The 25,117-nt window shown below is 41.4% G+C and overlaps 2 protein-coding genes across 2 annotated transcripts in view; one reads left to right on the top strand and one right to left on the bottom strand.

The window, feature by feature from the left end:
• The window catches only part of pex2 (peroxisomal biogenesis factor 2), a 30,361-nt gene extending 29,715 nt beyond the window's left edge, over positions 1 to 646 (bottom strand). Inside the window, exon 1 of the mRNA XM_041190590.1 lies at positions 402 to 646. The gene's annotated coding sequence lies outside the window, so the exon portion shown is untranslated. The remainder of the gene's footprint in view (positions 1 to 401) is intronic.
• A 344-nt stretch (positions 647 to 990) lies between these two features.
• The window catches only part of LOC121278804 (filamin A-interacting protein 1-like), a 286,735-nt gene continuing 262,608 nt past the window's right edge, over positions 991 to 25,117 (top strand). The window contains exons 1-2 of the mRNA XM_041189257.1: positions 991 to 1,393; positions 23,999 to 24,148. Of these exons, the coding sequence (XP_041045191.1) occupies positions 1,115 to 1,393; positions 23,999 to 24,148 (429 nt within the window). The 5' untranslated portion in view covers positions 991 to 1,114. The remainder of the gene's footprint in view (positions 1,394 to 23,998; positions 24,149 to 25,117) is intronic.

The following is a 25,117-nucleotide window of genomic DNA, read 5'->3' as shown; positions in this document are numbered from 1 at the left end:
GATACTTCACCAGAAAGCTCTCCATTGTAGGAGTAATATATTATTTCAGTGGTCTTCCACATTATAAGTTGAAGAAGCTAAATTTGCTCTAGTAGCAGTTTAATGCTAGCCACCAAAAATACTATGACTAAGATAACGTTTCCCTCTAAATTTGAGGGGCTACGGAAATCGTAAAAGCGCATTCGAGGTAAATTTGTACCTAGAGGTTGGGCATGCCCTGGCTCAAGCGCTCCGTAGACCAGCCACAGGTAGGCCATGATTTATTATCGTGCTTTTTAGTTAAGGAAACTGAATCAGGACTTTAAAAGAGAGGACGAGGAAATAAACGCCCGGTCCTTTTTTAAAAAGATACAGCTACAGAGCATTGATCGAGTTTCACCGATTACAAGCACAACACCTACCAGAACCTCTCTTCTTCCCAACCGAGTAAAGCCTCTGTAACCAAGCGACCAGTTGCCCTTCCGGAATGCAAAACAACCAATCAGAGGGCAGCTTCCGCCTGTCACTTGTCAACGGTTACCGGTTCAGGGGTGTGAAAACAATCGCTGCAAACCCGTTTGACCCTTTTCAACCGTGTGAGAGAAGAAAATGGAGCTTGTCTATGCTAAGGAGGGCACTCCTACCCTTTCCCGGTTAATAATTCACATTTTCTCCTTTGCGCCGCTGATTATAATATAGGCTCTCGGCCGACGAAGTGCGAGGAATCGGTTTTAGTGACGTACACGATTGGCATGGGAGCGAACCAAACCGCCCGCTCGAGCGACCTTTCTCACCAATCAGTGGAGAGCAGGCGGGCGCCCCAAACGCACCCTCTACCAATTAGTGTAGAGGAGGCGGGAGTAGCAGCCCCCCCCCCCCCACCCCCTGCCTTTTCACTAATCAGTGTAGAGAAGGCGGGCGCTCCAGCCACACTCTGCACCAATCAGTGTAGAGGAAGCGATCGCTCCTGCTGCCCTTTCCACCAATAGGGGTAGAGGAAGCGGGAGTTCCAGCGGCGCATTCCGTTAGATTCAAAGTTTGGTTAACAGCTATACCCAAACGGCTGGAGATTGGCGTATTGTCAAAATGTCTAACGACAAAAGTCCACTGTCTTTTGTATGATTGAACCAAATCAATGGATATTGGAGAGCAGGACCTGAGGGTCCGTTGTTCTGATCGGGATCGAATAAAATTACAGACTGGCTCCTCGGGCCATGGTAATGTTGAAGGAGACGTTAGTGGCGGCTTGCGGCGGGACTTGGAGCTGCTGGGAGCGGGAGCCAAGGAATCTGCGTTTCCAGCACGAACGTTAGTCAGGCAAAACATGAAACATTTATCGAACGAATTCCAAGGCTTGTATGAGGAAAAATTGACACAGCTAGAAAATAAAGATGAAAGTAAAGGTACTCTAAAGGTAAGTAGTCTGCAGAAAACAAGAATAAATTTGTAACTGACAAAGATCCAAAGTGTGTCTTTCTTAATCAGATACATTAGAACAGATACACATTTGGAAGAGAAAACATAGGCAATAGGTTGTTCATATGGCGCCTTATTTTTCCTACAATAAATGGCAACAAGTGCTATCCGTCTACCTCAAAAATGCGATGAATGAACCATTCCTCAGTTCAATTCATGCCTCACGACATTAAATACTTATTAAGACTTCAAAACTTCATAAATTCTTGCTAGATCACAACCTCTTAATATATTTGGCCACATTTGAAACCATAGTTCTCTTTCAAAATGGAAATTTTCAGAACCATCCCTGATATATTTAAACAGTGAGGTTAGTTACAGACTTCAGGGGGATGTAAACTGATAAATGCGAGATGAAATTTAAGAAGAAAGGTGTGAATTCAGTCACCCGGAATCCTTAGGAAGCTGCAAGGACATGTCTCTCCTGTGTCCAGCAATAGTATCTCGCAAAGCCAAGCAGCCTTTCTCTCGGCTGTCGACACAACTGCTGTCTGTGAGATTCATTGATTTGTAGGGTAGCTTGTAGCCTGATCTTCTCTGCCCTCTTTCCCCATGGCAATGTGAAACACATTAATTTTGTGTCCAGGTAGAACTGCTGATTAGCTATTTTTGACCCAACTCCCTCTCATCATAAGTAAATGGACAGATTGCAGCACAACTATTTATAACTGGTTATCTACAATACCTTTCTGGCACTCAGAGTCTACTCATCGTAAACTCAGAGACTGTTGCTATTGTCTCGAAGTATAAATACTTTGCACCTTCTTCTCAGTAAAACAATCTAAGTCCTCCTTTGATGTCTAACAATTAAACCACCCAGGCTTACTGTCAGGCAGACTGCAGAACAGGTCAGATCGCATGACCTCCTTCATTTACCCTAAGTTTAAAGCTACAGTCCCAAAATATAACTTATAATTGTACCACAGTTAGCTCAAAGATTATTGAACTGCACAATGAACTTGGCCTGTTCACATTATTTGTTATTTCTGATGTGTGGATCACTACTCAAGAAAGTAGGGAGAGCAAAAACTACAAGCCAGTTACCCTGACATCAGTTGTTGGCTAAGTGCTGGAATCTATTATTTAAAAAGTCTTAACAAAGCACTTAGAAAATTCAAGGATGATCAGACAGTCAACATGATTTCACGAAAGGGTTTAACAAATTTAGTTTTTTGAGGATGTAACGAGCAGGGAACCAGGGGATGTAGTGTACTTCGATTTTCAAAAGGCATTCAATAATGTGCCACAGAAAAGGTTAATAGGCAAGATAAGGGAGGTAATATATCATGGATAGAGGATTGGTTAACAGACAGGAAGCAAACAGTAGGGATAAAAAGGGCATTTTCAAGTTGGCAGGTTGTAACTGGTTTAGTGCTGCAAGCATCAGTGTTAAGGCCTCAACTATTTCAATCTGTATTAATGACTTAAATGAAGAGACAGAGAATGTAATGTATTTAAGTTTGCTAATGATACAAAGCCAGGTGGGAATGAAAACTGTGAATAAGACGCAAAAAGATGTGGACAGGTTAAATGAGTGGGCAAAAAGGTGGCAGATGGAGTATAATGTGGGGAAGTGTGATGCTATTGACTTTATTTGTAAGAATAGAAAAGCAGAATATTTTTTAAAAGGCATGAAACTTGTTAATGTTGATGTTCAGAGGTACTTGGGTATACTCATACCAGGAACACAGAAAGCTAGTTTGCAGGCACTGCAAGTAATTAGGAAGGCAAATGACATTAGCCGTTATTGCAAGTGGATTGCAGTACAAGAATTAAGAAGTCTTGCTACAGTTGTACAAGGTCCTGGTGAGGACCTGGGATATTGTGTGCAGTTTTTGTATCTGTATTTAAGAAAGGATATGCTTACATCGAAGGCGGTTCACTAGCCTGGTTCCTGGGATGAAAGGCTTGTCCTAAGATGAGAGGCTAACTAAATTGGGTCTATATTCTCTGGAGTTTAGAAGAATGTGAGGTGATATCATTGAAATGTACAAGATTCTGAAGGGTTTGATAGGGTAGACACTGAGGTTGTTTTCCCCTGGCTAGAGAATCTAAACATAAGAACATACGAATTAGGAGTGGGAGTAGGCCACTTGGCCCCTCAAGCCTGCTCTGCTATTCAATAAGACCATGGCTGATCTGATTTTAACCTCATACCCTTGCCTACTCCGATAACTTTCACCTCCTTGCTTATCAAGAATCTATCTACTTCCGCCTTAAGATATTCAAGGACACTCCCTCAACCACCTTTTGAGGAGGAGAATTCCAAAGTCTCACTACCCTCTGGGAGAAAAAATCTTTCCTCATCTCTGCCCTAAATGGGCAGCCCCTTATTTTGAAACAGTGATCCCGAGTTCTAGATCCTCCCACAAGAGGAAATTTCCTTTCCACATTCACGCTGTCAAGTCTCCCCAGGATCTTATCACAGTATATTTACAGTGCAGCAGGAGGCCATTTGCAACGGGTTGTCTGAAAGACCATGCCACCTCCACCTAGTCCCATTCCTCTGCCTTATGCGTGTAACCTTGCACATTCTCTCTTTTTAGGTAGCGATCCAATTCCCTTTTGAATACCTTGATTGAATCTGCCTCCCCCATCCTTTCAGGAAGTTTGTTCCAGACTTCAACCACCCTCTGGGTGAAAAAAAAATTCCTCACATCATATTTACTCCTATTGCCAATTATTTTGAATTTGTGCCCTCCAGTTCTTGATGTTCTCTTGAGTGGGAACAGTTTCTCACTATTTACCCTGTCCATACCCCTCATGATCTTGAATACCTCTATCAAGTCTTCTCTTAGCCTTCTTTTCTCCAAGGAAAAGAGTCCCAACCTCTCCACTCTAGCCTCATAGCTGCAGCTCTTCACACCAGCAATCATTAATCCCTTCAATGCCTTCACATCCTTCCTCAAGTATGGCGTCCAGGACTGGACACAATACTCCAAAAGAGGCCTAACTAGTGTCTTGTACAAATTCAACATGACCTCCTTTCTTTTGTACTCAGTGCCCCTATTAATAAAGCCTAAGATACTGTTTGCTTTATTAACTGCTTTCTCAACATGCCCTGCCATCTTCAATGACCTATGTGCGTATACACTGAGGTCCCTCTGTTCCTTTCGAGGCTCTCCCTTTATTTTATACTGTCTCACCATACCTTTCCTGCCAAATAGAATCACCTCACACTTCTCTGCATTGAACTTCATCTCCCACTTGTCTGCCCAAAATGTTGATGTCCTTTTGAAGTTCAAGATTATCTCCATCACAGTTGAAAAAATTTCCAATCTTCGTATCATCTGCAAATTTTAAAATCATGCCCTGCACACCACAGTCATTAATATATATCAGGAGGTGCAAGGGTCCCAACACTGACCCCTGGGGAACTCCACTACAAACTTTCCTCCAATCTGAAAAACAACCATTTATCACTACTCTCTGTTCCCTGTCACTCTGCCAATTTCTTAATCAAGTGCCTACTTTTCCTTTTATTCCATGATCTAGAATTTTGCTTGCAAGTCTGTGTGTGGCACTGTATCAAATGTCTTTTGAAAATCCATATACACCACATTAGCAGTGTTTCCTTTATCAACCTTCTCTGTTACCTCCTCAAAAACTCCAAGTTTGTTAATCATGATTTATGATTTTTATCCTGTTCTATAGTTTCCAGAAGTTTCCCTATCACTGAGGTCAAACTGACTGGCCTGTAGTTGCCAGCTTTATCCTTGCTCCCTTTTTTGAATAAAGCTGTAACATTCGTAGTTCTCTAGTCCTCTAGCACGCCCCCTGTGTCTAAGGAAGACTGAAAGATTATCACTAGTGCCTCTGCAATTTCCACTCTCACTTCCCTCAGTACCCTTGGATGCATCTCATTTGGTCCTGGATCCTTATCGATTTTAAGTAAAGATAGCCTTTCCGACATCACCTTCTTGTGTACCAGTTACCTCCTTTCTCACCTTAGCCTGGGTAGCAGGTGCTTCCTTTGTGAGGACAGATGCAAAGTACTTGTTCAACATCTCCGCCATTTCTTCAGCCCCCACATACAAGTCCCCTTTTTTGACCCTAATCGGCCCTACTCTTTCTTTTACCATCCTTTTATTTTTTTACATGCTTATAGAAGACCTTGGGATTTCCTTTTATATTTGCTGCCAGCATCTTTTCATGCTCTCTCCTCGCTTTTCTTATTAGTTTCTTCACTTCCCCTCTAGTCCTTCTATATTTAGCCTGATTCACCATTGTATTTTCTACCTGACATCTGTTGTACGCGCACTTCTTCCTTTTCTTCTTTACCTTTAACTCTCTCGTCATTCAGGGTGCTCTGGATTTATTTGCCCTACCTTTCCCTTTCAAGGGAATATACCTTGACATTGCCTGAAATACTTTTTCTTTGAAGGTGATCCATTGTTCAGCCATTGTCTTTTCTGCCAACAATTAACCCCTACTCTGGATTGTTCCCTGTCCTTTTCCATGATTGACCTAAACCCTATGATACAATAGTCACTTCCCCCTAGAGGCTCGCCCACTTTATTTGATCCACTTGGGCCTTCTGATTCCCTGGACCCAAGTCCAAAAATGTATGTCCTCTTGTTGGACTGGAAACATGCTGCTTTAGAAAATGATCTTGAACACATTCCAGGAACTCTCGCCCCTCTTGTCTTTTTGTACACTTCCTATCCCAATCTATATTTGGATAATTGAATTCTTCCATAATGATAACTCTATAACTCTTGCACCTCTCTGTAAATTCTTTGCAAAGTTGTTTCTCCACATCCCTTCCACGAGTTGGTGGTCTATATACTACACCAATCAATGTTACTGCACCTTTCCCATTTCTTGCCTCTAGCCAGAGAGATTCTGTCCTTGACCTCTCTGAAACATCCTCCCTCTCCAGTACTGTAATGCCAACTTTAACAAATATTGTCATTCCCCCCCGCCCCTCACTTTTCTTCCTGTCCTGTCTCTCCTAAACACCTTGTACTCAGGCAAATTTACGCCCAGTCCTGCCCTTCTTTGAGCCAGGTCTCTGTTTTAGCAATAATATCATAATTACATTTGTCAACCTGTGCCTGCAGTTCGCCAGTCTTATGAACCACACTCCTTGCATTCACATACATTAACCCTGATTTAGGCTTTTTTACTTTCCTGCTTATTCTGACCTCATCTAATGACTTACTGTTGCCTAATCTAATTCTATCAAACTCTCCAAGTATCCTATCTACCGTGATGCAACTCTCTGATTTATCCTCGTTATCAGTTGATATTTCACTACTTCCTACAGCCAGTTTTTCTCCTCTGCACTTTGAATTCCCCCCTAGGCCCACCCCCACCCCGCTAAACTAGTTTAAACCCTCCCCAGGAGCACTAGCAAATCTCCCTGCAAGGACACTAGTCCTGTCTTTCTTGTACAGGTCCCATCTGCCGCAGAACTGATCCCAATGCCTCAGAAATCTAAAGCCCTCCCTCCTATTCCATTTCTGCAGCCTCGTGTTGAATTGCTCAATCGTCCTATTCTTATGTTCACTAGCATGTGGCACTGGGAGTAATCTGAGATTACAGCTCTTGAGGTCCTGCTTTTTAATTCCCTTCCTAACTCCCTAAAATTTGCTTTTAGGACCTCATCTCTTTCCCTACCTATGTCATTGGTCCTAATATGGATCACAACCCTCACCTTCCCCCCAAAGAATGTCCTGCAGCTGCTCTGTGGCATCCTTAACCCTGGCACCAGGGAGGCAACATAGCATGCTGGAGTCACGCCTATGGCCGCAGAAACACCTGTCTGCTCCCCGAACTATGGAATCCCCTACTATAGCACTTCCACTCTTCCTCCTCCCCTCCTGTGCAACTGAGTCACCTATGGTGCCACGAACATGGCTCTTGCTACAGTCCTCTGAGGAACCATCTCGCTCACCAGTATCCAAAATTGAAAATCAGCTCGAGAGTGAGATGGCCTAAGGGATTTCCTGCACTACCTGCCTCTTTCTCTTAGATACTCTGGCGGTCACCCATTCTCTTTCTGCCTGTGTACTTCTTAGCTGCGGTGTGACCACCTCTCTAAATATGCTATCCATGTATCCTCAGCCTTGTGGATGCACCGCAGTGACTCCAGTTGTTGCTCAAGCTCTGCAACTCGGAGCTCAAGTAACTGCAGCTGGTGACACTTCCTGCAGATGTAGTCATTGAGGCCACTTTGTGCTTTCACAACTTCCCACATCCAGCAAGATGCACATTCCACCTGGCCGAGCTACACTGACATGCCTTATACTTTATATAAAGCACTTACTACAGTATTTACTAATTTGTTTTAATTATTATCTTAATTTAGGATAATTCCTGTGTATACTACAATTTATTGTGCTCATCTCAGTCTTGCTCCTTCTCACGCTTTTAACTCTCTGATGCCGCTCTCAGTCTCATCCCTTCTCGTGCTTTTTTAACACTCAGACTCAGCTCTCCAGTCCCGTTGTATGTTTCAATCAAGTTGCCTCTTATTCTTCTAAACTCCAGCAGATACAAGCTTAGCCTGTCCAACCTTTTCTCATAAGATAACCTGCCCGTTCCAGGTATTAAATGAGTAAACCTTCTTTGAACTGCTTCTAATGCATTTACATTTTTTCTTAAATAAGGTTATCAATAATGTACACAGTACTCCAGATGTGGCTTCATCAATGCCCTGTATAACTGAAGCATGACCTCTCTACTCTTGTGTTCAATTCCTCTTGCAATAAACTATAGCATCTCATTAGCACCAGCATAATAACCTTTTGTGATTCATGCAAGTCTGGAACACGAGAACACAGTCTCAGGGGCTGATTATTTGGGACTGAGATGAGGTGAAATTTCTTAACTTAAAATGTGTGAAACTTTGGAATTCTCTACCCAAGAGGGTTGTAGAAGGCTGAGATAGACAGATTTTGGTCTTTTAGGGAATCCAGTGAGTGGGCAGGAAAGTGGAGTTGAAACTGAAGATCAGCCATGATTGTATTGAATGGGTAGCAGGCTTGATGGGCCATATGGTCTACTACCCCTATTCCTTATGTTTCTTATGGAGGATTGTTTATTTTGTGTGCTTTTCCAACAGCATCAAGTATGTTTTGCTCAAAGCACTAATCACAAGCTTTATATTTGTAACTGTAGTATATTATCCTTGATTGGTCTGTCTGTGACATTCACCTTATCCACTGTCTCTCTTTTGTAATTCATTTTTGAAGTACTAATGTCTTGCTTGGTTCCAATGCAAGTGACACAGCTCCAAAATACCACCACCTTGGATTTCATGACTACTACTATGCTTCCCTGATGTTGGGTGTGAATGCTCAAGAAATTTCTCTAACTTAACACTAATAAGTCCAACAGTATCCTGATCATCTCCTTCCAAAACCTCCACGTCTTAGGCCTGGTCTGTTATTATTTAGACTGAACACCACTGCACACCAAAGATAATTTATCCATGATGCACAACCTCATTGGTTACTTTCACCTTGAGTCTCACTTGAATTCCTATTTGCAAAGCATCACTAAGGTTGCCCTATTTCTGCCCCTGCAATATTACACATCTCTAATCTGTATCACCTCACTGCCACCAAGACCTTCATCTAGCATTTATTCATCTTTAGGCTCATCAGTGGTCTCCTTGCCAGCTTCCTGAAATTTAACCCTACATAAACTAGTGGTCAGTTAAAACTCTGCCACACAAATGATGTCATCTTTGTTTCTGCTAACTTGCATTGGCTTCCTTTCCCCTAGCACATCAAATTCAATGCTGAACCTTGTTCTCATTTAAATGGCTTTACACCCCACCCCCCCCAACAAACCTTACATTTGCAAAGTCTTCGGGTCGTTTGTGTCTGTGCATTTCTTTCGCTCTTCCAACTTTTTAAGAATTCATGGTTGGCATATAGGTGTCACTGACGAGAATATCTTTTATTGCCCATCAGTAGTTGCAACTGAAAAGGCAGAAGTGAGTTGCCCTCTTGAACCATTGCAGTCTGTTTGGTGAAGGTACTCCCATAATGCTGCAACGTAGCAAGTTCCAGGATTTTGACCCAACAAAAGCAATGGAGATAAGTAACTTGGAGGGAAATTTGCCCTTCCCTTTCACTATGGTGGAGGTTCTGGGTTTGAGAGATGCTGTCGAAGAAGAGTTAACATGCTGCTGCAGCGAATCCTGTATATACTACATACTACAGCCAGATGGATGCAGTAGATGTTTATGGTGCTGGATGAGTTGCTGATCAAGCAGACTGCTTTGTCCTGTATGATAAACTTTTGAGTGTTGCAGCTACACTCATCTAAGAAAGTATGGGGATTCTGTTACATTCCTGATTGATGCATTGTAGGTGGTGGTGAGGCTTTGGGAAGTCAGGAGATGAACCATTCTCTGCAGAATACTCAGCCCCTGGCCTGTACTAGTAGCTATGACATTTATTTGGCTCTTCCAGTTCAGTTCTGGTCCATGGCAATACCCAGGATGGTGGAGAATGGTGAAGGCAATGCTGATGAATGTCATGGCGGGATGGTTAGACTTTCTCATGTTGGCAATGGTCATTGCCACTTGAATTGTACGAATATTGCCACTTAATCAACTCAAGCCTGCGTGGAATTTGCTCAGGTCTTGCTGCATGCAAATGGAGCTGAACTCTGCAATCATCAGTGGATAGCTTTCTAACCTTTTGATGGAAGGAAGCTAATTAATGAGGCAGTTGAAGATTTGGCCTAGAATGCTGCCCTGAAGAACTGCTGCAGCGATGTCCTGGGACTATGATTGGTCTCCAACAACTCCAACCATTTGTGCTTTGTACCTAATATGAATCCAGCCAGTGGGGAATTTTCTCCTAATCCCCATTGTCCTGTTTTACAAAGGTTCCTCAGTGCCACATTGGTCGACTGCTGCCTTCTTGCCAAGGACGGTCTCTTTCAGTTCACCTCAGCTCTTTTGTCATGTTTGAATCAAGACTGTAAAGAGGTCTTGGAGATTATGCAATCCTGACTGAACCCAAACTAAGCTTCAGTGAGCAGGTTATTAGTTAGTAAGTGCTATATGATGACCCTGTTGATGATCTCTTCTATCACTCTGACTATTGAGAATAGATTGATAAAATGGACATATTGGGTAACTTTCCGCAATATCTGGTAGATGCCAGTCTTGTAGCTGCACTGGAACAGTTGGTCTGTTGTCAAGAACCACAGCCTTTTCTGTGCCCAGTGCACTCAGCCATTTCTTCATATCATGTTCACAAAATCACAGAATCAAACAGTGCAGAATAGGCCCTTCGGCCCATCGAGTCTGCACCAACATGTGAGAAACACCTGACCTGCCTACCTAATCCCATTTACCAGCACTTGGCCCATAGCCTTGAATGTTATGACGTGCCAAGTGCTCATCCAGGTACTTTTTAAAGGATGTGAGGCAACCCGTCTCCACCACCCTCCCAGGCGGCGCATTCCAGACTGTCACCACCCTCTGGGTAAAAAAAACTTTTTCCTCACATCCCCCCTAAACCTCCCGCCCCTCACCTTGAACTTATGTCCCCCCATGACTGACCCTTCAACTAAGGGGAACAGCTACTCCCTATCCACCCTATCAATGCCCCTCATAATCTTGTACACCTCGATCAGGTCGCCCCTCAGTCTTCTCTGCTCTGATGAAAACAACCCAAGTCTATCCAATCTCTCTTCATATCTTAAAGGTTTCATCCTAGGCAACATCCTGGTGAATCTCCTCTGCACCTCCTCCAGTGCGATCACATCCTTCCTATAATGTGGCGACCAGAACTGCACACAGTACTCCAGTTGTGGCCTCACCAAGGTTTTATACAACTCCAGCATGACCTCCTACTTTTGTAATCTATGCCTCGATTGATAAAGGCAAGTGTCCCATATGCCTTTTTCACCACCCCACAGATATGCCCCTCCACCTTCAGTGATCTATGGACACACGCCAAGGTCCCTTTGTTCCTCAGAACTTCCTAGTGTCATGCTGTTCATTGAATACTTCCTTGTCAAATTTACTCCTTCCAAAGTGTATCATCTCACACTTTTCAGGGTTAAATCCCATCTGCCACTTATCTGCCCATTTGACCAGCTCGTCTATATCTTCCCGTAGCCCAAGACACTCAACCTCACTGTTAACCACCCGGCTAATCTTTGTGTCATCTGCAAACTTACTAACCCTAGCCCCCCACATAGTCATCTATGTCGTTTATATACATGACAAATAATAGGGGACCCGGCACAGATCCCTGTGGTACACCACTGGACACTGGCTTCCAGACACTAAGGCATCCTTCTGTCATCACCCCCTGTCTCCTACAACTAAGCCAATTTTGAATCTACCTTATCAAATTACCCTGTATCCCATGAGCATTTGCCTTCTTTATAAGTCTTCCATGTGGGACCTTATCAAAGGTTTTGCTGAAATCCATACAAACTACATCAACTGCATTACCCTCATCTACACACCTGGTCACCTACTCAAAAAAATCAATCAAATTTGTTAGGCATGACCTCCCTCTGACAAAGCCATGCTGACTATCCTTGATCAAACCTTGCCTCTCCCAGGTGGAGATAGATTCTCTCCTTCAGAATTTTCTCCAATAGTTTCCCTACCACTGACGTGAGACTCACTGGCCTGTAGTTCCCTGGCTTATCTCTCCAACCCTTCTTAAATAGCAGAACCACATTAGCTGTTCTCCAGTACTCTGGCACCTCCCCTGTGGCCAGAGAGGAATTAAAAATTTGGGTCAGAGCCCTTGTGATCACCTTCCTTGTCTCCCTCAGCAGTCTGGGACACATCATCTGGACCTGGAGATTTGTCCAATTTTAAGCCTGCCAACTCCTCCAATACCTTGTCACTCCCTATATTTGTGAATCAAAGTGGTTGAAGACTGGCACCTGTAATGGTGGAGACTCAAGAGGATGTGAAGAAGGATCATCCGCTCAACACTTCTGGTTGTAGTTGGTTGCAAATGCCTTTTCTTTTGAACCTATCCTGTATTCCGCTATTATTGAGGATGTTTGTGGAACAATTAGTTGTTTAATTGTTCACCACCAGTCATGACTAGATCTGATAGGCTTTCAGAGCTTTCATCTGACTCATTTGTTGTTAGACAGAGCTAAGCAATTCCACATTGTACTTCTCCTGTTTAAAATGCATATAGTCTTGTTGCTTCACTAGTTAGCATTTTCAAGCATGCCAGGTGCTGTTCCTGGAATGCTGATTTACTCTCATTGAACCAAAATTGGCCATCTGACATGATGAAAAAGTGGGTATATGTTGGGCCATGAGGTTACAGTAAAGTACATTCTTCCCTGTACAACTACTGCCAAAATCCTGGGTTCTCACTGTAGTGTTGCACCATCCTCTGAAATTTCCTGCCTCATCATTAAGCTTGATCCTGGGATCTATGCTATGAGCTCTAGTTGTGGTTTCAAGCTCCACTTTTTGCCAGAGGTGTATAATTCATGTGTACCTGAGTGTTGTTACTAAGATTTCAGTGAAGGCTTGTGATGGATGTGTAAAATTATTATGCTCTGTCTACTTGAACTATAGGGCAGGGAAGAGAATAACCAATGGGCCCAATTGTGGTTTTTGATTTTCTAAACATAGGTTCTGCCTGGAGAGAACATTTTTAACTTTCAAATTGTAGGGTTAACTATTGGCAATTACAGGCCTGGCACTTATAATTTTCTTTTGGTGGTGGGGAGAGGGTGCAGGAGGGGAAGAATGGAGTGAGCTGGATGCCTGGCATGTACAGAGATTAATTACCATGGCTAAAATGGCCCAAATAAAGATATTGAAATCTCTAACCCACTTGTTGGATTTCTGTGTGCCAATTCTCTAAGTCTGGAGTCCTTGGGTGCAGAATAGCAGAATTTGGATTTAGCTATCATTAAGTGTGCATGGGGTTACTGCCAGAGCTTAACCAGTTAAAACTGTGCAGCTTACTGGTGTTGCTGGTGTTTGTTTAGCTAAGGCCACTTTGGGCATTGTCTTGTAGACTTTCTGGAGCCAGGTGGAAAGTACCGCAACTCCCAGTGACAGATCTAAGTTGTAAAGTGCTATTAGTGAGCCAGTTTTGCTGGTCAATCATTAACAGAACTCTGAAATATTATGGACTTGCCTAAAGTGAACCACCAGTTTAGGTCTGAAGTCACGTGCATTCTAGACTTAGTAAAGGTGACCGTTTCCCATCCGTGGAAGACATTTAGTGGCCAGTTTTTTCTGTTGTTGCTAGCTGATACATTACATGATTCATTAAATTCATTTTTGCACCGTTCCATGGTGGGATTTGAACGCAAGATTTCTGGGTTTCTATCCTAGTAGCGTGGCCACTATACTACCAAACCCAATCGGAAAGCAGAGACAAAGAATGCCTTAAGGTGCACGGTGAGCAACAGTGTAAAATGAAAATGCATTGCCACGATCTTGCTTATCATAACATGGATGTATATTGCACAATGGCTGAAGGTGTAGAATTTCAGCAGCTTCAGTTTGTTTCTCTACAGCTTGGGCATGGTCGCTACCAAGACATAGATGTTGTTTATTTGAGGGTTACAATTCATTTTAAAATTTAGTTTGTAATTCAGGCTTGAGATTCTACAATGAGATACTAATTGAGGCAAAATTGACATAAAATTATCAAAAAAGTTATTCAAAATTCATTCAATGTAAGATGATCATACATTACCAATCTGGGAGACGACAATCGTTCCTAACCTGGACCACTTCTCTTGCATGCTCCTGGGGATGAATTCTTCAGAATTTCTTGAAATTTGCTGAATTAATTTCCAAGATCCTAGGTGTACGTGATCACTGTCATGCCTGCTCATTAAGATAATTATACCAAAAGAGTTAAAAACAAGTCTATATAAGGCAAAACTAATGAGCAGACATCTACAGTTCTACTAATGAGATGAAAACTCTTCTTTGAACTACTGAGCACAAATTATGTTATCACACATTCTTTCTGCAGCTGGTTAATGCTCAATCTTGGAATCGAGTGACTCCAGGTCTGACTTTAATCCTGCAACCTTTCCATATTACAATGCATTAGTGTTACATTATAATTGGTATGTTAATTCTTTATTTCAATAGATTCAATTTATATTTCAACAATACAAAATGCAGTGTCATACCTAGCCTTCATATTACACTTCGAGAACTTCATCTTCCTAAGTCTCTTTCCTTGTCAGCGATGTGATAGGTCTTTGTAGTGTTTTGAAAATTGCATTGTGCATTTTGTCCACATGGGGCTACCATATGCACATGTACCAGCAGAGGGAGTCTGCTAGGAAGAGATAATAAAGGGTCCATGTTTACAGTTCGAATTCTAAATGTCTTTGGTTGAATAACTGTTTCTGTCCCTAGAAATTCACAATTGCTTCAGGATGGGGGAAAAATAAGAAACATTGCTTTCAGGAATGAAACTTTGAGGTTTTTTTGTCTACTTGCTGCAGATAGCATTTTAAATTGGAGATTTAGGGATATACACAAGAGGCACTCCAGCTCAGATTTAGAAACAAGAAAGCTTGCACAGTGTACACACACACTCACTGACCTTGCAAAAATAACTATCAAATCAAAAAAAAATCTTGAATCATTACAGAGAAGTTTTATCACTGTTACTGATGAATATGGTGTTGTCTGTGCCCAAGTTACCACCTTCTTGATGTACATTCAGTGTTTCAAAGGTGTGATGGAAGGTTTTGCAATCACAGATGGCAAAAAAAGCCTGACTTCTCCACAATAGAGGTGAAGAATTGGAAGATATTTTTGTGACACTTTGCCTGTGCAAGATTAAAATGCCTATGACTTAAATAAAATGCATTAACGACCTATTTCATGCCCAAGAAAAATATAGTTTACGAACAATTGTCTTCCAACTCACTAAGCAAGAAGCAAACTGGACAATTGACCAATATTGCATGCATTTGAGGCAACTAGCAATCAAGTGTGACTTAGGTGATATTGAACATGTCAAATGAGAAATTGAAACACAAATAATCGAAGGTCATCTCTCTAGTCAACTATGCTGAAAAGCAATTAAGACAGAAAACTGTCAGAGCTGATGGAGTTAGCAAGGTTGCTGTCGCTTTCAGAATCCAGAGCGACTGAAGTTAAGGCTGCCAAAAGTAACTACCACAAGTTCAACTGTCAGGAAGATATAATAGTTTTCATAATGTTATTGGAATTTATTGTAGAGGGGTGTGTGTGTGTGTGTGTGTGTGTGTGTGTGTGTGTGTGTGTGTGTAAACCGAATTAAAGGCAGCTGCTCTGAAGGCTTTGATGCAACAGAAAATAAGCTAGGTTTGAAATGTAGATAAACATAGATGTAAAGGGAACTTTTGCATTTTTAAATAAACCAGAATAACTTGAATTCAAAAGAGGGGGCTGAAATGTTTCACCTAGCCAGGAGAAGTTAAGAAACAGTGTGTTAATTTTTCCCAAAGATTACTGGTAAAATTGGTACTATGGTAAATTTTATTATTGGAGAGGTAAAGTCCAAAGACGTAGTGAAACAGTGGGAATTTGCATTTAAGTGGGAAAATATGTATAAAGGAGAGTAGGCTGTGTGTAAGGGAAGGCATTTTAAGACCTAACGCTAGTGTGAAAAGCTTCCAGCATCTAAGCATCAAGCTGCTGCTACAAGGAACCAAAGCTGAGAAAAACACTTTGAATTCGGCTGTTCAGGGTATTTTGTGTTACTTTGCCTGGGTCTTTTAAAATCTATGTGTCTCGCTCTTGCCTTATCAGAAATGAAACTGGGGTTTAGATTAATTAGCGGATTTAGAAGTTATCATTGTAGTAATTTGTAGATCTATGTATGTGCTTAAAATAATTTCTTCTATTAATAAGGGTTTAATTTCATTTTGTAAGAAACATATAAGACTTGGTGGCCTTATTTTTACTAAATTCAAAGCCTGCATCTCGAAATAAGTACAAATTGCAAATTGTTGTGGCAGCTGCTTCAAGTTTACCTCTGGGATTTGGGCAGCTTGGCATTTACCATCTGCCTGCAATACATCAACCCCTGTGAATACCCATCACTCATGTGCCAGGAAAGCACCTGCAAAGCAACAATGGCACACTTCTCCAAATGACGCTTCCACCATGGTGGCGCTTCTCCACACTGGATAGTGTCCTGTTACGACAAAATAGTGTAAAGCTTGTGGAAAACCCAACCACTTTTCTTGTGTTTGTTGCTCATCAGCAAAATCAACTATTAAGAGCAATACCACAGAAGGGTGCCACATATTCGTATCATAGCAAAAAGTTAAGAAAAGGTAGCCAATGGAGAGACAGACGACTCTGAATATACTTTTGCGCTCTTTTTTGGACACTGTGACTAGCCCTTTGTGACAGTGACCTTTGGCTGCTTAGACATAGATGCTCTGTGATTGCCAATTGCAATTCCACCATTGGACAACATTTGCTCAGTGTGCAAAAAATTACGCTGACTACCAATTTAAGATTGTCAGTCGGGCTCGCAGTGTGGCGTACTTGCATGTACTGGAAGCCACATATATTAATATATAGGGCCCTGTTCTTTGCAGACAGAAAGAGGAAGTACACACATTGCGCCTGTTTTAGGTAAGTAAAATAAGTGACAGCCGTTTGCTGACTCATTCCTCGGCAATGCCTTGACCAATCAGGGTCAAGCTGCCTGCTTTAAATTTCAAACAATGCTTGGCAGTTAACTGTCAGTCACCGTCACATGCATTCTCCATGGCAATTCTACTTGCCAATTAATCGGCACTCTCTTCACATATGGTATAAATTGTGGTTTTCTCCTTATGTTGGTATTCTTGCAAAATGGCCTGATGAGTGCAAGACAAAAAGCTTAGACATGTCTTTTTTTTCAGCAATACTCAAGATCCAGGAGCATCTCTCAGTGTCACGAGAGACAAAATGTTTAACAAACCTCAGGATTGCCCCATTTTCTGCAAATCAGAGAACACAAAAAATTTCCCTTACAACAGTGACAAAGCACTGAAAGTTCTCGGAGTTTAGAAACCCCCAATCTCATTCAAAGACACCAGAATAAATGCTGTATTCTATGTTATATCTGGACAATGTGACACAGGGCAGGATTTTCAGGTCGTTGGGCAGGCATTGCAAGCGGTTCCCCGAACAGCTGGGAAACGGTCTGCCTCCTGTGATCGGTCCCCAACCACGATTTCTCTCTGGCTGGCCAAGTAATGGCCAGCCAGCGTGAAAGGTATGCTGAGAAGCTCAGCATTGCCGGGGTGGGGGTGGGAGGAGTGCGAGCACAAAAGTCTGGCCATGCATGGGGGAGTGGCACTGAAAGCTCCCTGAAGGCAGGGAGCTGGCTTGGGGAGCTGCACAGTTTTAAAATCAAAAATAAGTATTTATAAAATCTGTAAAAAACAAGTCCTCACATGGGACTCACTCACAATTACATGAAGAGAATAAAAATTCTGCCCAAAAATTTACATTTATTAATTGTAGAAACCTCATCAGATTAGGTTTGCTAAAAAATCAAAAGGCTGCCTGGCTTATTCGCCCGCCCGCCAACTGTAAGGTTGGACGTGCAGCGAAAAATATGTTTAAATTAATTGATTAAGGTCCTTAATAGGCCTCTTAATTGTTGGTGGGTGCGCTGCTGCCTGCCCATTGAAATTTCGCATGAGTGCGTAATGATGTTGGGATGCTTGCTCAACGTCATTGCACACTATTTCACGCCCGATCGGGTCGGGCGCGCACCCACCCATGGGATGTCAAATCCTGCCCATTGTTATCAGTTTCCACACAGCAACAGATCTGCATGTGATCGCAGTCACATATGCAGTTCCTACACATACCTGCAACATTCTTGAATTGCTTGCTGGTCACTGCATTGCTATCAACAAACTGAAAGATGTTAAATGCAAGCTGCCTATAGACCCCAATCTGTCACATATTAATGCCCACAAATACCATTTCAAGTAAGGAAGCAGACAGAGAAAGAATTTTAGTGCCTACTTGAACTTGACATTATTGAGAAAGTTGGGGATGAGCCTACCCCTTGGGTCTCACCCAGACAAGTAATGAAGAAACCCAAGAGTGAGAACCAGATTAGAGTCTGCGTTAAAATGCGGTCACCAAACCATACAATCAATGGCATCACAGAGAAAGTGAATGGTACTAAACCCTTTGCTAAACTTGACCTCAATAGAGACTACCATTAATTCGGGTTTGGAGAAAAATCAAGCTATCTTACAGGATTCTCCACTCACATTGGCTTTTTTCTGTACAAGAGGCTCAACTTTGGAGTTAATTCAATAACAGGTATTTTAGCACCTGATTCAGGATGTACTTCAAGAATTTGAAGGCATACTGAACATTATTGATGACATTGTCATCTATTGTCACACTGAAAGTGAACTCGAGATGTGCCTACAACATCTTAGAGAACGTAACCTCACTTTGAACAAAGACAAGTGTTTGTTCAATGAAAGTAAAATCGAATCCTCCATTCATGTGTTCAACAGTGAAGGAGTATTACCTGATCCACGGAGAGTTGAAGGCATTGCAAATCTGCGAATCCTACAAATGTACAGGAAGTCTGGAGTTTGCTAGGACTCGTCATGTACTGATGTCGCTTCATTCCTGACCTCGCTATGTTATCTGCCCTCCTACGTGACCTGACAAAAGAAACCACCAAGTGGCAGTGGACTACATCACACAAGCAGGCTGTGATCGAACAAGTTGCACATATCCTTATTTCAACCCTGAGAACTTGAGAAAACCACCAAGCTAGTTGTGGCTGCAAGTCCGGTTGGCTTAGGTGCAGTTCTCGTGCAGAAAGTTGAGACAGGCAACCTATCAATCGTTGCGATGGCAAGCAGATTGCTAAAACTCGTAGTGCAGCGTTCTTCACAAACAGAGAAGTGCTTTCAATCACATGGGGTATCTACACTTTCACCTTTCCTTGTGTGGAAGCAAGTTTTAAGTAACCAATCATAGACCACTACGTAAGCCAAAATACAGTGCCAGAGTCACTAAAACTGTCTGGTATTAAAGCAGCAACAAAACAAGATGAGGCATTAGAACTATGTATAATGCCTATGGAATCACAAAACTGAAAAGAAATGATCAGAGAGCATCTACAAACAAATTCGCTCACACACGACAAGGTCTTCACAATAATTGAAATGAGCTCACCTCTGAATTCTGCTCAACCAAATCTGATCTTGTGTTAACCAACAACTGCATTGTTATTTTACATTCATTGAGAGAATGTGTTGTAGATATAGCATGTGAAGGTCACCAGGAAATTGCCAAAACTAAACAACTCCTTAGAGAAAATATATGATTTCCAAGAATTGACTGCATGATAGAACGCAAAATCAATCAATATTTGCCATGTCAAGCAACCACAATGTCAAATCTTTGTGATCCTCACAAGGTGTCTGAACAACCTCTAAGACCATGGATTGAGGTTAGTGTTGATGTCGATGATTTGCACTCTGGTGAACGCCTGCTTGTTGTCACTGATGATTACAGCAGATTCCTAATCATGGAAATAGTTACATCAACTTCAACAAAAGCAGTTATCCAAAAGCTTGACCAGATTTTTGCCTTGCTTAGAATTCCTTAAACAGTGAGAACTGACAGTGGACCCCCATTCAATAGCGATGAGCTCAGTAAATTTGCAAACTACCTAGATTTCAGTCATTGAAAAATCACACCCTGTTGGTCAAGAGCTAAAGGCAAAGTTGAGAGATTTATGTGTACTTTGAAAGAACTGATATAAAAAGCTGCAGCTGAGAACAAGTCATGGAAGCAAACGTTGTATTGCTTTTATTGCAATTACAGAGTGACTCTGCACTTGGAAAACCTCCAGCTACAATCATCTTTGGTGCTTGGCCTAAATAGCCAAGTGGTTATGGTACTGGGTTTGTAACCCTAAGATCAAGCGTTCAAATCTCACAATAGCAAACTATGAAACAATGTAACTTCATCTGAAACAGATGGAAACGGGTTTGTACTCGAAAGAGTTACAATCATCTTTGCACATCCTATGTGCACCTGTCTTCATGAGCTACCCTGTGGAGCTAATGAACAACATGTATGCAAATGTGATTGGAACAGAAGGATCAGATGAGAGCTGAGCAAAACTTGAAATTTAGAGCTACACTGCTAAAGCCAGGAGATGAAGGACTTGCGAAACGTGATGGTCATGTTGGAAAGCAAACAGTCCCACTATGACACCAGACCATTTATTCTGACCAACACAAAAGAGTCCGTGATCACTGCTAAGCACGGTTCACAAATCATCACACGCGTGCCCCATTCGACAAAACGTAATTTGTAAACATTGAATCTGATTCCAAAGTCGACACCTCAGAGGAAGAAAGTGAGTTAAATGAGACCACGGCTGATGTTAGTCGATACCTTACCTTACTCGTGAGAGAAAACATCCACCATGCTTAAATGATTGTTATGTAGTGAACTATTTTCAATTGATGAACAAATCTTACATCTCATTTTATATAACTGAGTAAATTGTTAAATTAATACAAAAGTTAGAATATGTAATAGTGGGCTGAATCTCCCATGGAGTGGCAATCAGCGTTGAATTGACGCTCCACTCCTATTTGTTTACACAGCGCTGGAGCTCCACATTTCTGGACTGGACTACCAAACTGGGTCTTCAGAAATGCGGAGTGTAACTGTTCTTGGAGTCTATCCTCGTAGTCCAGGATCATTGGGGAAGCCAAGCCACACCCCATTTCTGCAGCACTAACTGCTGTATTCTGGTAAGTTTTCATTCATTAACACACTGAAACGCTTTGCGACATTTAAATAGCGTTTCAGTGTGTTAGTAAATGAGTGCGAGTGTGGTATTTGGGTAGATTGGTGAGTTCGGGTCGGATCAGGGTTGGGTGGAATCAGAGGATCGGGGAGGTGAGTCGGAGGTTGGAGGGTCGGGGTGTGGGGATGTCAGTGGGGATCAGTTGTATAGTTAACCAGGAGTTAGACATGGTTTTCTTCTGTCTAATATTCCCTGTGTAACTATCCAGGTAACTGAGTTGGGACCCTCTGAAATCTCCAACTTTAACTCAGAGCAGGGGAATTGCCCATCGGAAGTTCAAACCTCTTAGGTAATTGCCTCGAGTCCTTGCATTGGGATTTTCTAAGGTTCCCACGTTGCATCTTCTGAAATCAGAAGATCTGGGCCAGTGTTACTGATGAAGTTGAAAGTTCAAGTTATCCCTAAGTTTATTGTTTACACTTCTGGAAACAAACCATTGAAGTATGCTATGCCTCTTATCAACTAAGAAGGGGAGGAATGTAGTGTATTGAAAATTACATTGTGCATTTTGTCTACTTGAGGCTACCATACACAAGTGTACCAGTAGAGGGAGTCTGCTCGGAAGAGATAATAAAGGATCTATATTTAACAGTTCATGTAGTTCTAATTATAAGCATATCTGTCTGAATGTATTACTGTTTCTGTCCCAAGAACTTTGTAGCATCTGCTTTCAACGTGATGGAAGAAATTACATAGGGGACCTTTTGTCCTGCTGACCACTTTGATATTCTAGACGTCCAAGTCCAATAACATAATCCAGGCTTACTCATTGTCAATTTTCAAACGTGACCTTATGGAAGAGCTTGTTGAAGGAGTGTGTTTGCTATGAGGCTGACTCCCTTCCATTTTAATTACTGAAGACTGATATAGACTGGAGTCTTCCATTCTGGTATCTACTTTTCTACTTTGCCATATATCCACCTTGGTATTTGGTCCTGGTCCTCATGTTTTATGGAGGAAGCCCTTCTGCACTTGACTGGGTGGACAGCCCTGCAGACCACCCTATATGGTGGCCTCCACCATAATATTGAGGAAGCCATAAAATAGTCTGGGTAGCACAGGGAATGCTTGTCTTACTGCTATTTTGAGAGAGAATAGTTCAATAATCCTCTTATCTGCGCTGGCATTGACCTTGAAGCTTGAATACACACCGTAGATAAAAGATTTGGCCTTGCAGTTCCATAGCTTCCTGCTTCTTCATGAGGACCATGAGCTACTAGTTTGATAGCCTTAAGTATCAATGAGTGTAATTAAATGGAGCTCCTGCTGAGCTTTATGACATTCTCCAGTCTCATGCAAAATGGCAACCTATGCTTCCTATGACAATCCTAAGTACCACTTTAATAACTCATTGATGCAAGTGAAATTCTTGGTATGTTTTCCGACTCAACTCACAAGGATCCTGTTCTCTGGAGTGCTAAAGGTACTGTGCCTCAAATAAAATTCTATTGATCAGCTTTGGAAGAATAGTTTCAGAGTGAGTCAGTAGTTCCTGGCATGGTTTTCCGAAAGCATTGTAAGTTCTCTCTTTACGCTTTTGCTTAGAGCAGGTTTAGGAATTTGAATGCCATGTTAAAAGTGGTAGGAACAATTTTAATTGAATAAAATTATCACATAACTAGCTAATTGGTTTAAGTCTGATAATTTGTCTCTAAGTGTATTAGTGTTAACCTGCTTAATAAACTGAATGACAACTATCATGTATAGAGGTGGAGTTTAGCTGCATTTGTGTTGATTTTTTTTTTATAAGGCATTTCCTTTTCTCTTTTTCCATTTCTTGGAGAGACTAAAGGATGACCAATCAGCGGGCAGGCAAGTAACTTACTTGTGGGCCTCTGTGGATGTGATTTTAAAACTGTCTGCTGTAAAGAGAACATGAGAGACTCAAAGTGACTATCCCTTTAGTTTCCCCTCCAGGGAGGAAGCTATCTGGCCTTGTTTTGGCATCTTCCCATATTGGTTAGCTTCCTGTCCTTGCAGGTGCAAATTCAGTTTGAATTCTGTGTCATTGTACACTGGATCTTTATTGTACTACAACATTATGTCACCCAGTTAGTGAAATTGATATGCAAATTGTATGATTGGAAGTTGGCTGTCTGCCACAAAGCAATTAATTATAAAATTGATTGAGCTATAAACACAATAGTGCTATATTTTTTATCTTGAAATTTTTTGAAAAGGAATAGTAGGTGGGTATTGTTCAATTGTGATTTGAACATATGGGCAGATTTCGTAGCTTCTGCACTCAGCTGCCAGATGGTGGTGTTGTGGCTGTGCTAAGACCTGGTGTTTTATCCAGGATGAAGTTTCCAATCTGTCTGAGTTGCTGTGCTAACTTTCTATACAACTGATGCATAGTTTTTGCATATCAGGCAATAGTTATTTGTTTTCCAATTGGTCAATCAAGTGGCCGGCATCCTCAAGTACTAGGTAGAATGGAATGGAAGAAATGGATATAAAACTAAAATTTATCAAATGGGTGCACAGTTTCTGAAACTGCACCAACTTGAAATTATTCCTTGAAATGGGTCATATTTACATTGGTAGTGGTTTAACACAAATCGGGCAAATTTTATAACATTTGTATTTTGACTAATTTTGGGTCCAATTTGATTTCAAGCCATGTAAAAATGACACATTGAGCTGTTCTGGCCTTCAAGTTGAAGGAAATGTGAAGGGTCAAGTATGAATTAAATGCTTTTGTTAAACTTTGACTTGGTTTAATTTTGTTTTAGATGAAGTTAAGGATTCTTCAGTCCTATGTAAATGATCTTAGTGACCAGAATGAAGTATTGGTTCAAGCCGTTGAAGACCTTGAGAGAGAAGCAAATGAAAAGGTTACAAATATGGATACTAAACTTCAGAGAGCTGACCAAACACTATACGTAAGATTATATATATTCTATTTTTCCTATTTTTTCCTTGTTTTTGAGTTTCAGCACAAATGGTCTACAAAAGTTCAGTGAAGAATAATTAACTCTTTAGCAGTATCTTCTAGGCAAAATTATAGAAATGTTTTTTCACCAGAATACAATTGTGAAGCTTAGAAACTGTCTAATTAGATAGATTATTTGAGGTGGAAAGGGGTGGGTAAACTAGGAGGCATTCATATAAAACACAGAGCAGGGACTTAAGTTTGATCGGAAGTATTTCTTTTCAGGAAGAGTTATCACTCTGGAAACAGTTACCAAAGTATGCAGTATGGATTTGCTAAAGAATTTATTGGTCACTTGTATCCTGAAACTTAGGAGACTGGCCGAGATATTTACAAAAAAAAGGAGTTCACTGAAAAAGTCTTGTAAAATGAGTTGATAAAATTGTGGGATCCTGGGTTTTATAACTAGGGACAAATAACAAAAAAAAATCAATAAAGGTAACAATAAACCTATACAAAACATTAGTTGGGCTATAGTTAAAGTACTTCTACTTTAGAAAGGACGTCAAGGCCATGGAGCACAGACTAAGATAATGTACTGTAACTTCTGAAGGAATGGCAATTGTTTTGATATGCCACTCCGCTTGAAAGTATTTAGTATCACCTGGATTTCCAGCTATCTCGCCTGACCTTCCGACTCAGGGCTGGTGAGATCTGTGTAGCGCATATTTATTGACTTGTCTTGTAAATGCTTCTGTAAATTCTGTGCCTACCACTACTTCTGGCAGGGCATTCCATGTACGAATAACCCACTTCATTAAAAAAAATTCTTCTAGTATTTTCCTTTGTTGTTTTGGCAATGATTACAAATATATACCCTTTAGTTACTAACTTGTGGAAAAAATATTTCCTTATTTACCACATCAAAACAGTTGGAATTTCAAACACATCCAATCAAGTGGTCTCTCATCTTTTACTG

This window comes from Carcharodon carcharias, chromosome 6 (genome assembly GCF_017639515.1).
Source record: "Carcharodon carcharias isolate sCarCar2 chromosome 6, sCarCar2.pri, whole genome shotgun sequence".
NCBI lineage: Eukaryota > Metazoa > Chordata > Chondrichthyes > Lamniformes > Lamnidae > Carcharodon > Carcharodon carcharias.
This window is presented reverse-complemented; position numbering and strand designations above follow the sequence as displayed.